This window comes from Pelophylax lessonae (assembly GCF_965119305.1).
Source record: "Pelophylax lessonae genome assembly, chromosome: 1".
NCBI lineage: Eukaryota > Metazoa > Chordata > Amphibia > Anura > Ranidae > Pelophylax > Pelophylax lessonae.
Window position 1 is genome coordinate 210,575,063 of NC_138768.1, and position 16,253 is coordinate 210,591,315.

The following is a 16,253-nucleotide window of genomic DNA, read 5'->3' on the forward strand; positions in this document are numbered from 1 at the left end:
TCCATAAAAAAGGGGTGAATCCAGCCTCTCTTACCCTTGGAGACAACACTCCTTGCTGGGAAGGTGTGCTAATGCACTACAGGGGACTCCTCCTATATCTACTTGATAGTGGACACCAATAGACTAAATCCCCATTTTTATTTATGGATTGTCTCCATATTTGATAGTCATTTCTTTTGCATGTGTGCGCTATTCTTTTTTAATATACATGTTGCTTGGTCCATAGCTGCACTGGCTTTAGATATACATGTTCAGGGTTTGCTCCCCCAATTTTTTGCTTGTTTATTATTAATCCAAGCTGAACCAATGGAACAATGCAATAAAATCCATAACTGCTTTAAAGCACCGAAAGACTGCCTGGGCTTTGTAAAGAAAAAACTGTCTTGAGGCCCCTTGTGTTACAGTTTTAAGTTACATTATCACCAACAAATGTTAATGTTTTTCTTTGTGACAAGTGGTAGTAATGAGGGATCTGGTTATTTCCATACCTCCATGGCCTCTTTCACACAGGCGTTGAAAATAAGTGATTGGGTCACCTTTTTACCACTTCCTGACCATCTAACGGCACTCAAAATTTTTAAAATAAAGAATGGATGGATGTCTTCACACTGCATCGTAGCATTGCCACATGGCAAAATGAACGCTGTCTGCAGAGTTTGTCAGGCATTGATGTTTCGCAACTGCCTCTATTATGGAGATAGCACAAAACAATAATAGAAAACGCGCTGGCAGGTAAATAAACAGGAAAAAAGCTGCTGGCAAAAAAAACTAACTATGTAACTGTGATAATTGTTTAAATTGCCGCTTTAAATTGTGATAATGTACAAGGTGACTGAATTAAAATAAATAGAACATAAAATATAGAACAAACACATGTACATATATAACTGAAAAAAAGTCTTCCAAAACATCGCAGTGACACTTTGCAGAACGGGAGTGTTCAATCCATTCTGACAATCACCATATGAGCGTTGACCAACCTCAAGCAATGAACTCTTACCAGAACATAAAGCGTTAATGCAGATGTTTTATGCCCCCGATGATGTCACATATGACGAATTGCGTTGGGCCGAGCAAATGCACGTGATGTCGCCATATCTACTTGGACCGCTTATTTTTGTGAAGCACTGTTTGGATTCTCTATTATGAATCTTGGGATTGTTTTGTACACAAAGTGTGTATTGTTTTTATTCATGTGAGTAGCATTCATACTTTGAAGTGCAATAAAACCTTTGAGACAGTTTTACACTATGTGGATTCTTCCATTTTAATTTTATGTGTAATTTGGTGCATTTATGGTCGCCATTGAGGTTACCATTGATTGGATTTACGAGATATACTGCTGAACTCCAGCCAAACAATATGAACCAGATCTCTTGTTAAAGGGATTTTCATATTTTTGCTGATTTGACTCTGTAGCGGAGTCATCAGTTTCTGGTAAGAGTCCATTGCTTGTGGTTGGTGAAGGCTCAAGTGGTGATTGTCAAAGTGGATTGAACATTCCCTTTCTGAAAAGTTGCACTTCAGTGTTTTGGAAGACCTAATCTGCACTTTTTTCACACACACACACACGTTTGTTCTATATTTTATATTTCATTTTAATTGAGTCACCTTGTACAATATCACATTTTAGCGCAGCAATTTATACAATTATCACACCACAAGCTCGCCGTCAAAGGAACATATAGTGTTTATAGTGCATGAGAGGTGCAGTTGCAAAGCGTCAACAGTGATAATTTCCCATTTTACCCTTTGAAAGAAAACACATCTTACAGGGCGTTTGAGGAGCATTGTATGATACAACATGAATGCCTTTGCAACGCAACCAAAATGCTCATTAACACTTTAGGTGCATTAATGCACATTAAGGCTGCTGTAAAATTCAAAGCGGTATTAAAGGTTCTTTTTAAATAATAAAAAAAAAAAAACAAACATGTCATACTTACCTTCTCTGTGCAGTCGTTTTACACAGAGCAGGCCGATCCTCCTCTTCTCAGGTCCCCCACTGGTGTTCTGGCTCCTCACCCTTGACCAGTTCCCCTAATAGCAAGCAGCTTTGTATAGGGTACTGCTGTGTGCTCGTTCCGAGCCCCACTCTATGCATCCATAAAACACATAGAGCTGTGGCTCAGCCCCTTCCCTCGCTCTCATTGACTCACTAGCTGTGATTGACAGCAGTGGGAGCCAATGGTTCCTGCTGCTGTTTCTCAGCCAATGAGAAGAAAGAGATCCAGGACAGCCGAGGCTCCCATGCACAACCCTCGATCAAGAGGGGATCAGGTGAGGATTAGGGGGGCTGTGGGGAGAGCAGCACACAAGGTTTTTTTACCATCATGCATGGAATGCATGATGATAAAAAACATTCAGCCTTTACAACCACTTCAACGTCTGTGTGAAAGAGCGCTACCACATGCTGGAGGTTACAGCTGCCTCAAAATCCTTGTGCAGCTTTCAATAAAATACTTCTTGGTTATCTCCCCATGAAGGTACTTATTCAGCCAGATTTTGTTTTAGCCCCCGGTCACACCGGTAGGACATCAGGTACGACATACGATTTACAAATTGTACCTGAAGTAGCATCTAATGTGTTTCTATGGCAGTGTCTTAATAGATACGATTTCACGTAGTGCGATTTGAGAAGTGGTTCACGTATTACTTTTTCAGGACTTCAATGCAATTTCACTGCCATAGACTATAATGTAACTCGTGCTGCAAATCATACCTGTGTCTATATCAGCACTACCTGAGCCTGAAAGAAGGTAAATATTAACCCTTTGCTAGTTAAACTTTTTTTCAATAACATCACTGTTCCTCCCTGTGACATAGACGGCCCCTCTCACTGAAGTAGCACTGATGTCATATCAAATCGTTATAAATCTCATAGAAGTAGTGCTGAAGTAGTGTTGAAGTCGGGTTTTAAATCGCACTATTTTAAATCGTACTCGGTGTGACCACAGGCTAAAGCTGGATACACACTATACAATTTTCTTTAGATTTGTTTTCCTTTAGACTTACCAAAACCATATATTATGAGGTCAAACCTAAACACTTTCAATTTGTATGCAATCAGGCAGGCCCTTGCACTACATAGTTAAAGGTAAATCTAAAGGTAAATCTAAAGGAAATCTAACAACAAAAGCTGTATAGTGTGTATCCAGCCTTAGGGTGACAACACCCGTCTCTGATGAAGGTTACAAGGGACTGTTTCAACACGTACTGTGCAGGCATGTTACACTGTTGTAATTATCAGGCAAATCACCCTGAGGAATACCATGCAGCCATCATTGGAGTACATTCATGTAGATATGAAGTGGCTGCTATAGGGCTGCAGGAGATCAGCAGTACTGGGATGCGACTAAGGATGAACAAAAGGTAAAAAAGTATTTTATTTTACGCAATAGCAATTGCTTAATGATACATAGTGATACATAGATGTAGGAGTAGGAAATTATTTTTATTTAACTAGGGCCCACAATAAAGCAATGAAGTATCCTGTAGTTAAAAAGATTTTGCAAGCTTTGGCAAAGCAAAAGACATTTTTTATTTCCCAATTAAGAAATGGTTTACACATAACAGTTTGCTCATTATTGTGCATTACAGTAAATGGTAATGGAGCTACAGTACTTATATGAACAAGACGCTGAATAGAATACAGAAACACACCTGAGATATAATCTGCTCCTCGAGAGGACATCAGTACTTCACTGCATACAGAGGGCTGGCTGATACCACACAAAATTTCATTAGCTTTCTGGATCACCTTTAGGTTGAGAAGAAAAGAAAACTTTTTATTAACATCAAATTTATAAAGTTCAGTAACTGTATTCAACAGAAACTGTGCAGCACACTATGCTATATAAAGGATATAAAGAAGATGGGGTTTCATATAACCCTCATCTTCTATATGGAATGGCAGAAGGGGTTAGTTAGTTAGATAATTCAGGTGGTATCAAAGTTAGTCATAGGTTTATTGAGGCCTAGTTATTTCAGTCAGGAGTCAGTGAATGAACTTTTGACCTGGATAAATAATTGGGTCAAGTTCTCCCGCTCTTAGGTAGAGTATCTGGGCAGAATTCAAATTATGACTGCTTTCCCGCCCTTATCTAAGCTATCGCTAGGCAGATTAGCGCGCGCCCCCCGAACTCCCGCCTGAATTCCCCTGCTCCTGACTAGGATCCAGTTCTAGCTGGCTCGGCGGGGGGCTATTTAAGCGGTGACTGAGGGTCTCCTGGTCACTTCATCTCCTCAGGACCAGTGTACTACTGTCTCCCTGGACCCCTGCCGTCATGAGCCTTATCAGACAACTAATTGAGCGAGCCGGTGAAGCGGGTGGAGAAGCCTGGGTCAGGCGTTGCCTACAGCTACCTGTGTCAGAAGAGCCAGGATCCGGTGCGGCCGCGGTGGAAGCAGAAGTAGGACGGGTCCCAATGGCCATCGCGGGCGTTTCGGCGAGCGCAGTGAGGAGACCCACGGAGGACCGTTCACGCCTGGCAGCGGCATCGGAAGAAGACGAGAGGTCACCGGACATGCGCAGTATCGTAGTGCCCGTAATATCCGGTACGGTGGCCGGGGCAGCAAAGAGAGCGAGGGTGCCCCGGAAGTCTTTTTCTCCCTCTACAGGTGGCGGTTCCGGTTCTTCACGGAGGCGGTCGCCGCAGAAGAGGTCGTCCGGAAGAAAGGATGCGGTCGTCACCGGGAGGGCATCGAGGAGCCGGAGCTCGTCGGGACGCAGGACGGGAGCAGAGGTTCCGGAGGCAGCAGGTCGCGCCGAGGCCGCCACTAACACCACCAGGGCAGCGTCGGCAGACGTCCCTAACGCCAGCATTCCAGCCTTGCCATTGAGGGGTGAGTCCTCTTCTCAAGAAATGGCAGGAATGTTTTCAATGATGTCAGATATTTTACAGGAATTTAGGAATGTGTCCGGGCATTTAAAAACATTGTCACCGTCCCCTGCTAATGTTTGGGCTGCGCCACCTTGTGGTGGTTTAGCTGTTGGCAATCCATTGTCAGTTAGCAATCCCTCTCTGGCGCCACCTTGTGGGGAATTGTCAATTAGCAACCCCTCTTTGGATAACTCTGCTTTTGACATAGCTCAGTCTCAAAATTTGCCCGAGACAAGTTTGAGAGAGCCTTTAGTGTGCGAGATATCCCCTCTAGGATACCACTTGTCCGAATCAATGAAAGAGAAGATTTGGCAAGGAATTTATATTGACATGCTGTCATTGTTGCCCTCTGCCAAAGAATTCGTGTCTAAACCCGAGAAAAAAGAAGAAGAAGAGAGGAGACGCCCTATAACGAAATCATTTAACAATTGGTTACAGGCTTTCCTGATATTTTCCAGTGTTTTGTGTGAAAAAGCCCCAAAGAAAAGTGTGGGTCTGTTCCAGCACATGGACATCGTGCTGGAAGCTTACAAAAACTTTGGGGGAACGTCATGGTTTCACTATGACGTGGCCTTTAGACAAAAGCTAGCAGTCCAACCTTCCCTAAAATGGGGAGTAAAGGACGTTGGTTTGTGGCTTGATCTGTTCTTGCCACAACGGTCCTTTCTCCCAAGACAGCCTGTCAATCCACAATCTACAGGCGGGCAGACCTTTAAAAAGGGTATCTGCTTCAATTTTAACGAATCGCAGTGTAGGTGGCCTGGATCGTGTAAGTTTAGACACGAATGCGCTTTTTGCGCCGGGCCACATCCGGTTTTTAAATGCTTTAAAAAGCTGTCCAACAACCAGCAAGCTGTTCAAAAAAGCTACCACCCCAGTGAGGCTCCCAGAAATGTTCCCCTGGTTAGTCAGGTACCCAGACCAGGAGAAAGCACGCCTACTAATTGACGGCTTTGCTTTTGGTTTTTCTTTACCGCCTTTTAAAGGCAAAGGTTGTACTATCCACAATAATCTTAGATCAGTTGATGGTTTACAAAGCATCGTGGCTGAAAAAATTCTTACGGAACTCAGGGAGGGTAGGTTTGCGGGTCCTTTTTCTGAACCACCTTTTCCACACTTCAGGATTTCACCTTTGGGAATTGTTCAGAAAAAGGAGCCAAATACATATAGGTTGATCCATCACCTATCATACCCTGTGCATGACTCCCTCAATGACGAGATAGATGACAGCATGGCATCTGTTCACTATGCAACTTTCGAGGATGCTTTGGTCAAACTTAGGTCAGCAGGTCAAGGTGCTTTGTTGGCGAAAGCCGACATAAAGTCAGCCTTTCGCCTGCTACCTATCCATCCTAATTCCTTTAATTCTTTAGGTTTTTATTTTAGGGATGAATTTTATTTTGACAAGTGCCTACCAATGGGCTGTTCTTTATCCTGCTTTTATTTTGAAACTTTTTCCTCCTTTTTAGAATGGGTGGTTTCTCAAATTACGGGTTCACAATTTTTAGTCCACTACCTGGACGACTTTTTATTTATAGGTCCTGTTTTTTCTAACACTTGTGCATATCTGCTGGAGGTTTTTATGCAGATTTGTATGAAATTCGGGGTGCCCCTAGCCGAAGAAAAAACTGTTTTTCCATCCCAATGTATAGTTTTCTTAGGCATCACGATAGATTCGGAAAAGATGGAATTCAGACTGCCGGAGGAGAAAATTGAGAAGCTGCGAGTCTCCCTGTTATGGATGATCAGACAAAAGAAGGTTTGTTTAAATAAACTGCAAGCTCTTTTAGGTTTATTGGCTTTTGCCTCAAGGGTGATGCCAATGGGTAAAATTTTTTCTAGAAGGATTTACGCTGCTACTGCAGGTCTGAAATCCCCTTCGTCTCATGTTAGAATCACCGGTGAAATGAAGGAGGATTTTTTAGTTTGGCTCCAATTTTTGCTTTATTTTAATGGATCCACAATCTGGCAAGAGCAGTTCATTCTGGATGAAGATTTTCTGCTCTTCACAGATGCAGCGGGTTCGAAGGGCTTTGCCGCAATCTGGCGCAAGCATTGGTGCGCAGCACCATGGTGCGACAGATGGAAAGCATCCGGCCTCATTCGCAACATTGTTCTATTAGAATTATTCCCAATAATAGTGGCGATAGAGTTATGGGGTAATCAATTTAGGAACAAAAGGATTTGTGTTAGGACTGACAATAAGGGCGTACTTTTCGCCATTAATTGTCTCTCCTCTAAATCGCCTCCAGTCACGATTATGTTGCGCTATTTGGTGGCAAAGTGTTTGCAATTTAACATCTGGCTCAAAGCCTCCTTCGTTCCTGGAAAGAGCAACGTTTTAGCAGACTGTCTGTCTCGTTTCCAGATGGAACGTTTCTTTCATCTGCTGCCGGAGGCAGACACTGCTGGACATCATTGCCCCGACCGGTTGTGGACATTGATTTAGGATTTATTTATGATAACATTGATCAGTCCTTGGCCCCGTCCACGATGGCTGGATATCGATCAGCTTGGGGTTTATGGCTTCAACACCTGGATTCGTTGGGTTTATCGGAGGATTCATTCTCCGAAGTGTTGGTGTTATCATTTTTAAATATGCTTTTCAAGAAAAAATTCTCTTGGTCGCATGTGAGCAAAATTCTAGCGGGAGTATCCTTTTTCGGGAAGCTAAAAAATCATCCGGCCTGTTTTTCATTTTTCTCGGTCCACCAGGCAATGAAGGGATATAGGAAGAGAAATTTTAAATTAGATGACAGAAAGCCCATTTCATTAGAATTATTGAATAGGATTTGCAGGGCCCTGGAGACGGTGTGCTTCTCTAGTTATGAAGCACAGTTGTTCAGGGCTTTGTTCTCAACAATGTTTTTTGGTGCCTTTAGAATTTCAGAGCTTATTCCAGACAGGAGGTTGGGTTATACTGGTTTGAGAGTTCAGGATGTAAATATTTATGTATCCAGTGTAACAATATTTCTGGCCCGTTCTAAAACAGATCAGCTGGGTTTGGGTAGGCAAATAGTGCTACATGAGTTCAGGGGAGCACCTGTCTGCCCAGTTGCTTTACTAAAAAATTTCCTTTTAATTAGGCCAGTAGAGGAAGAAATTTTATTTGTTCACAGGTCGGGTAAACCGGTTTCCCGTTACCAGTTCACTGCGGTGTTTAAGATGTGTTTGAAGCACTTGAATGTAAGTGCTGAAAGTCTGTCTACACATTCATTTCGCATTGGTGCTGCGACAGAAGCAGCTAGGTGGGGATTAGGAGCGGAGGATGTTAAGAGGATTGGTAGATGGACTTCTAATTGTTACAAGTCCTATATACGTCCTAATGATGTTGTTTAATTTCAGGTGAAAAAATTATTATCTGGATCATCGGCCATTCATATATCCACTGGGCCCATCTTCGAGCTAAGAAGAGAGTGTATTCGGACAATTTGGGATTGGACAGAGGCAGTTACAAGGTTATGTGGTTCAGTAAGAGGGGCATGGTTTGGTCGGAGCTAGTTCCTGCAGTTTCCAAGTTGATGTTAAATTTTCCCCCTCCCGACATCTTAGTCATCCACTTAGGGGGAAATGATTTAGGAAAGTTAAAGACCCTCGATTTGCTATATGCGATTAGGAATGATCTAGCGATCATTCAAAGTAAACTCCCTAGCGCTCGTTTAATTTTTTCTGAAGTGGTTTCGAGACTGGTATTTTTTAAATGCCAGGGTTTGAAACCGCTTGAAAGGATGAGGAAGAGATTAAATAGGGGTTTAGTAAAACTGTTGAGGGATTTAGGGATCGTTTGTTATAGGCACATGGAGTTGGAGGGGGGTTTAGAGGGCCTTTATTGGAAGGATGGGGTTCATTTATCGGAAATTGGTTTGGACATTTTAAATAATGGCTTTGGGAGCTGTATTGAGCAGGCCGCGAGGTGGGTTGGTGGGGACAGGCACAAAGGTAGTGCCTGTCTGGTGGAAAATGTTCTTTAAAATGTTGATGTCATAGTGTCAGCCCGAGCCGTCTGGCTGGGCTGCTGGATGTTTTTATCTTTAAAAGTGAAGTTGAATAAATAAAGTATCTGAGTTTTTATATATTTATTAAGCCAATAATAAAAAACAGCCGCGGCCTTTGTCCAAACCAATTTCCTGTGTGGTCTTATTTATTTCAGGTTTATTAGATTAAGGGTTTTTAATTTTAATGTTTAAGGCATCCTGAGTGCCATTTCCATATAAAGAAGATGGGGTTTCATATAACCCTCATCTTCTATATGGAATGGCAGAAGGGGTTAGTTAGTTAGATAATTCAGGTGGTATCAAAGTTAGTCATAGGTTTATTGAGGCCTAGTTATTTCAGTCAGGAGTCAGTGAATGAACTTTTGACCTGGATAAATAATTGGGTCAAGTTCTCCCGCTCTTAGGTAGAGTATCTGGGCAGAATTCAAATTATGACTGCTTTCCCGCCCTTATCTAAGCTATCGCTAGGCAGATTAGCGCGCGCCCCCCGAACTCCCGCCTGAATTCCCCTGCTCCTGACTAGGATCCAGTTCTAGCTGGCTCGGCGGGGGGCTATTTAAGCGGTGACTGAGGGTCTCCTGGTCACTTCATCTCCTCAGGACCAGTGTACTACTGTCTCCCCCTCCCCCCCCCCTTTTTTATGTCGCGGCCAGTTATTTAATTATTGGCTTGTTGCTGTCGCCTTAGCCAAGGTGCTAGGGTGGACTTTGGTTTTTTTTTATTAAAAAAAAAAAAAAAAAAAAAAAAGGTATTTATCTGTGCGTGTGGAAAATGTTCTTTAACCACCTCAATACAGGGCACTTAAACCCCCTTCCTTCCCAGACCAATTTTCAGCTTTTAGCGCTGTTGCAATTTGAATGACAATTGCGCGGTCATGCAACACTGTACCTAAACCAAATTTGTGTCATTTTTTCCCCACAAATAGAGCTTTCTTTTGGTGGTATTTGATCACCGTCAGGTTTTTTCTTTTTTGGTGCACAAATAAAAAAAGACTGAAAAATTTGAAAAAAAAAAAAAAGTTTCTTGTTTAGGTTATAAAATTTTGTAAATAGATATGTTTTTTCCTGCACTGATGAGCACTGATGATGCCGCACTGACAGGCACTGATGAGGAGACACTGATGGGGTGGCACTGATGGGGTGGCACTGATGGGGTGGCACTGATATGCAGCACTGATGGGCACTGATAGGTAGCACTGATATGCAGCACTGATGGGCACTGATATGTGGCACTGATAGATAGCACTGATATGCAGCATTGGTGGGCACTGATAGGCAGCGCTGATGGGCACTGATAGGCAGCACTGATGGGCACTGATTGGCGGCACTGATGGGCACTGGTGGGCACTGATAGTGGCACTGTTGGGCGGTAATGATCGGCACTGATCGTCACTGATGGGTGGCACTGATCGGCACTGATGGGGGGCACTGATGGGCACTGATAGGCAGCACTGGTGGGCAATAATGGGCACTGGTGGGCGGCACTGATAGATGGCAATAATGGCACTGGTGGGCAGCACTGATAGATGCCATTAAAGGGCAACACTGATAGGGAGGGCACTGGGGGGCTCTCTGAGCCCTGCTTGCCATCCCTGGTGGCCATAGTGGGCATCCCTGGTGGTCATGGGTGGGCATCCCTGGTGGCTTAGTGGCACCCCTCCCCCCCCAGGGCTGCACTGGTAATCAATGTTCTGATTACCAGCACAGACCCCCCCTGTGATCAGTGAGTAATTAGAAATACTCACTGATCACCCCCGCAGCAGCACCGATCCTCTGATCTTCTCCTCACTGACAGGATCTGTCAGGAGGAGAAGAGATCGAAGCCGTTACAACGGCTCTATTTACATTACATGACGGCTGTGATTGGACACAGCCGTCATGTGATCAGGAGGGCCAATCACAGGGCCCTCCTGCCGAATGTTGTTGCCGTGTGTCCGAGGGACACAGGCACATCGAGATCGCGCCGCTGCGCGTGCCCGCGGCGGCGCGATCTCTCTCCTTCTGAAGGACGTTCCGGAACGTCCATTCAGAAGGACGAGACTCCCACCCGGCCGTATATGTACTATGGCCCGGGTGGGAGGTAGTTAAAATGTTGATGTCATAGTGTCAGCCCGAGCCGTCTGGCTGGGCTGCTGGATGTTTTTATCTTTAAAAGTGAAGTTGAATAAATAAAGTATCTGAGTTTTTATATATTTATTAAGCCAATAATAAAAAACAGCCGCGGCCTTTGTCCAAACCAATTTCCTGTGTGGTCTTATTTATTTCAGGTTTATTAGATTAAGGGTTTTTAATTTTAATGTTTAAGGCATCCTGAGTGCCATTTCCATAATAACTGTTTGCTTATATGGACCATGTACTCAAAACATCTGTTTTAATTAGTTAGGGTGTAAACCCTCACATATACCCAGTGAAGAGAACGGCCTCAGATGATACACAGAGATTAAACAAATCTCCCTAAATAAGTTTTATTTGTATATCTGCTGTGTTCAGCTTTCTACACTGTTTAGAAAGTGAACATTGTGTTAAGCCCCGTACACACGCACAGATTGTTGGCCGTAAATTGTCGGCCAACGTCCGATCGGCCGATTGAAGGCTTGTTAGTATGATGCTTCCGACAACCAACTGCAACTTTTCGGCCGAAAAAAATCTGGTGTGCATGCTATAAAATTTTTGTTGGCCAACTCAGTCAGTACAGATTTCGGCAGACAAAAATCAGATGAGCAAGACTGGGCATGCTCAGAGAAGAAAAAAACACAGGGAAAGTCAACCATCACATGACATCACTTCTGAAGTTGGTTTTTGTTGGCCAACAAAAGTCCAGTGCAAGTCTAGAGCACATTTCAACCAACAAACAACACTGGACAAAAGACGGCCGATCGGTCGGCCAACAATCTGTGCGTGTGTACGGGGCTTTAGAATATCTTCTTCCTGTTCCAGCACTGGGTGTGGAGTCTTGGCATACACTGTGTGACAGCTGATTGGAGGAAAGGCACACCCCCCCCCCCCCTCCACATAGGCAGAGGAAGGAAGAAACATGCAGAGCTGTGCTGTGAATAGACCAATGCTCTGCTGATCTATCTATATGCACCCACCCCGTCACAAATCCCCCGATACTTTTATCTCCTGTGTTGGAGAACTTGTCAGAAGTGATCATGCTGATAACAGAGGAACGGAGTAGCAGAAAGACACAGGGCTTAGGAGAGAAAGTAGGTAAACACTACAAATAGATGGTACAGGTAAAAATTCATGCACCGGGATTACATCCACTTTCAGTGCTATACAATTGTATATTACAAATCAGTACAGCTGTGAAACTGTTGATGTCCCATCAAAAATTGCCAATTGGCTCGCACTCTGAAAAGCGATTCACTGAAGAAAATAAAAATCTAACCTATTATTACATTCATACCTAGCAATGTTTGTCCTAACTAAAATTTCTGCAATCAGACTGATTCTTTTTGAATGTTTTACCTTGTGAATGTTCTTTAAACATGTCTTTAGTTGAGAGGTGCAGGCGTCTAACTGAAACGAAAAACAAAATTAAAACTAAAGAGCATTTCAAGAAGTCAATGCAATACAATTTTGGTAACCAGTGCTAGGACAAGGTCCACACAAGGAAAAGATACCAAAATTAACCCCCCCCCCCCCCCCTTAAATTGTGTCATGTATGCCTCTTTTTAATTTATCCCTAGGTCACGTGACCACATTTATTCAGTACAGCCCCGCAATGGCCAGGTCAGGGGTTGGACCAAGACACTGCGCTTTACACATCCCTTGCCGGTTCAGCTGTTACACGCCTGGCCTTTTAGAGTAGAATCCGATGCCAGTCAAGCATATGATCTGCCTAGAGGCTGTACTGTCCATATGAAATGCCAGTTTCCTGATCATAGAGAAGGCACATCACCTTCTAGGGTTCACTGTCAATCAAAGGGCTGGCCGAAGGCTGGCTGATAAAGTAGCCGTGTCAACATACTGCACACAGGCATGTCCACTAATAGTTCTTTTGGGAACACACATAGAAGGGCCGACTATGCTGCTCCTTCCTACAGGGCATGCAAAGGCAGTGTTGTCACCCAAATTGAGGAAGTACAGGGGACAAGAATTATATTTAAAAAAATTTTGCAGTTATATCTGTACTACATAGAGGGAGAGTGGCCACAAGTAATATGTTAAAGAAAAAATAATTATATATTTTCTTTCACTTTAAGGCACATGTGTCAAACACAAGGCCCACAGGCTGAATCCGGTCCGCCATGCCATTTCATGTGGTCCTCACACCTCTCCTGCAGCTGTGGATCCCCCCTTATTTCCCCCTCTGACTCCCCCCCCCCCCCACACACACACACACACCTTGTCTCGGCAATCAGGCAGCAGAGAGGAGGATAGAACTCCTCCTACAGATCCTGCGCTTTTTCCATTCTAGCACAAATTTACTCGCCCAAATTCCCCCTCTCAGCACAAATCCCCCAATCTCTTCTTCTAGCAGAAATCCCCCCAATCCCTCCTTTCAGCACAAATTCCCCTCAATCACCCTCCCAGCACAAATCTCCCCCAATCCCTACTCCTAGCAAAAACCCCCCTCAATCCGCCTCCCAGGACAAAATCCCCGCCCAATCTCTGCTCCTAGCACTGCCCCCCTCCTTCCTCCTAGCAAAAATCCCCCTAACCCCCCTCCTAGCAAAATTCCCCCCCAATCCCTCCTCCTAGCACAAATCCCCCCAATCCCTCCTCCTAGCACAAATCCCCCCCAATCCCTCCTCCTAGCACAAATCCCCCCCAATCCCCCCCCCAATCCCTCCTCCTAGCACAAATCCCCCCCAATCCCTCCTCCTAGCACAAATCCCCCCCCCCCAATCCCTCCTCCTAGCACAAATCCCCCCAATCCCTCCTCCTAGCACAAATCCCCCCCCAATCCCTCCTCCTAGCACAAATCCCCCCCCCAATCCCTCCTCCTAGCACAAATCCCCCCCCAATCCCTCCTCCTAGCACAAATCCCCCCCCAATCCCTCCTCCTAGCACAAATCCCCCCCCAATCCCTCCTCCTAGCACAAATCCCCCCCAATCCCTCCTCCTAGCACAAATCCCCCCAATCCCTCCTCCTAGCACAAATCCCCCCCAATCCCTCCTCCTAGCACAAATCCCCATGTCAGAACAGCGCTCTTCCAGCACATGAGACAGGATTGCTCTTAGATGACTTTCGGACTGTACACACCATGCAGTCCTTGGAGGAGATAGGGGGGCGGTAATCAAACTATGTGTGTGTACAGCCCAATGCCATCTAAGAGCAATCCTGTCTCATGTGCTGAAGGAGCGCAGTTCTGACAGGAGAGGAGAGCCCTGAGAGCACATTACAGCGGCTCTCTCAAATCTGCCACTTCTCTCGCTGCTCCAGATCAACGGCCACTCACGCATAGCATCGAATGGAGGGCTGGCCGGGGGGGGGGGGTGTAGGGGGCACAACTGAAATCTGGATCACCCCTCCTGGATCCGGCCCTGTCTGTGTCTCTCTCCCTGTGGCATCTGAAAGCCGGCAAGAGGGGGAGGGGGGAGAAACTGGCTTTTAGCTGCTGCAGGGAGAGGCGCACAGAGCATCATTCTGCAATTGCTCTTACCTGCCCAACCGTCCTATCCTCCTGTGGTCCGGGGGCTCTAATGGAGTATTGGTGGTACCCCCTGATGGCGGCCCTGGGCAGGAGAGTTTAGAGGCAGAAAAAAAAAAAAACACTGCCAGTGCGTCCAGGAGCAGCAGAAAAAAAAAAGCTTGATGCTTATAAACATATGTTTAGCACTTAAGCGTTCATTTATTTCAATGCCCAGAATACATTCTTATTCTGGCTGATGAAATGAATTATCGGCCAAGAGCTTGATGCCTGTAAATGGGCCCTAGACAGAGCTTGTGTTTGTATGACTAGCCCTGACAAAACCTTTAAGTATGTGCACATAAGATATGGTGTGTGTACACATCGCACAGATGTAAGATCATATCCCACAGCTGGTCCGCTTGAGCTTTTTAGGGCTCATGCACATAGCCTCATAAAAGCGGCGTTAACATAAATATTTTTGACCGCAGCTATATAGTTTATTATGGGCCCATGCATACAGCGGAATACAGAATAGTAAACTTACAGTACATCCAGTACTGATCCATGGTCAGTAGTTTATGCATAGTCATGTAAAAGTTTGTGATCATGTATAAATGCACGCAAGGTACAGCGCAAATTAACTCTATTGGAGCTGCCTGCATCCTAGCAACAGAAGAACGCAGTGTGGTTTTATTGCAAATCCGTCCTAGTACACACTATCGTTTTTTTTTTTTCCTTCAATCCAGCAGGCTGTATGAAAAACTAAAGAGTTTAGGAGGAGATCCTGTACTAACAATCCAATGTTAGTACAGGGATGTCCCCGCTAAGCTATGGTGCTCTGCCCCTCCACCAGAACACTCCGGTGGCTGAGAGTGCTAATTGGATGCCGATCAGCAGACTTTTTTCGGTCATGCCCCTTTGAACGAAACCAGACGTTAAGTCGGTTTCTGTCGGACCGGCTGCCGTACCCAGGGACTGAATGTCAGACAGTTTCTATTGAACCAGCCAATACCGCCTGATATTCGGCCCATGTGTACTGGGCTTAAGTACCCTCATTAGGAGGCCGCCTGCGTCCTAGCAATGAAAGGAAGCTAGGTGGCTTCATTGAGAAGCAACCTGCATCCTGGAAACAGGGCCATATACAGTATACAGGTCATGCTGTACGATTGTAAATATTACATGCACACAAAGGATCTTGTTGCCATGTTCTGCCAGCAAGATCTTGCACACTAGTGGTCATATTTTTCATATCGCCGCATGCATGAGCCTTTACTGACCAGGCCGTATGGAAATATTAAATATCCTTACCAGGGAAGGTTCAATAGCCATAGCTGTTCAGTCCTGTCCTGCCTTGTAATAGAGATGTAGAGAAGAAGGAAATAAAGCAGGAAATGTAATGCCACGCTGTGCCTTGTATGATAAAAGTCATGCTTCTCTGTTCAGGCTGACAGGCCCCATTGCAGCTCCTCTGTCTTACACTTAAACAGAGTAGAAAAGTGAGACTTGGAGCAAGTTTCCAGGGAGTGGCCATGTTGGAGTGACACGTTACCTGACGAGGCCCGCCCAGGTCATTAGGCTGCAGGGACTGTGACGTTTATTTGAACTTCTAGGGAATTCACATAATCACATGTAATCGCCATAAATCTGTAAGTTCTTAATTAGAAATAATGCCTGCAGTGCAGATTCTAATAGAACAGAACAGAAAAGGATTGAAAACTTGCTCAGCCCCCTCTCCTGTCTCCTATTTTTCTTGCCTACACAGTTCAGATACAGCCCTTCTGTTACCATCAATTC

At 44.7% G+C, this 16,253-nt stretch overlaps 1 protein-coding gene across 2 annotated transcripts in view; it reads right to left on the minus strand.

The window, feature by feature from the left end:
* The window catches only part of LOC309567907 (synergin gamma-like), a 41,332-nt gene extending 25,355 nt beyond the window's left edge, over nucleotides 1–15,977 (minus strand). For both annotated transcript variants that reach the window (XM_082273439.1, XM_082273438.1), the window contains exons 1-3: nucleotides 15,768–15,977; nucleotides 12,349–12,399; nucleotides 3,664–3,760 (exon numbers count right to left, since the gene is read on the minus strand). In XM_082273439.1, coding sequence (XP_082129565.1) covers nucleotides 3,664–3,760; nucleotides 12,349–12,399; nucleotides 15,768–15,788 — 169 coding nt within the window. In that variant the 5' untranslated portion in view covers nucleotides 15,789–15,977. The remainder of the gene's footprint in view (nucleotides 1–3,663; nucleotides 3,761–12,348; nucleotides 12,400–15,767) is intronic.
* Nucleotides 15,978–16,253: the final 276 nt, after the last annotated feature.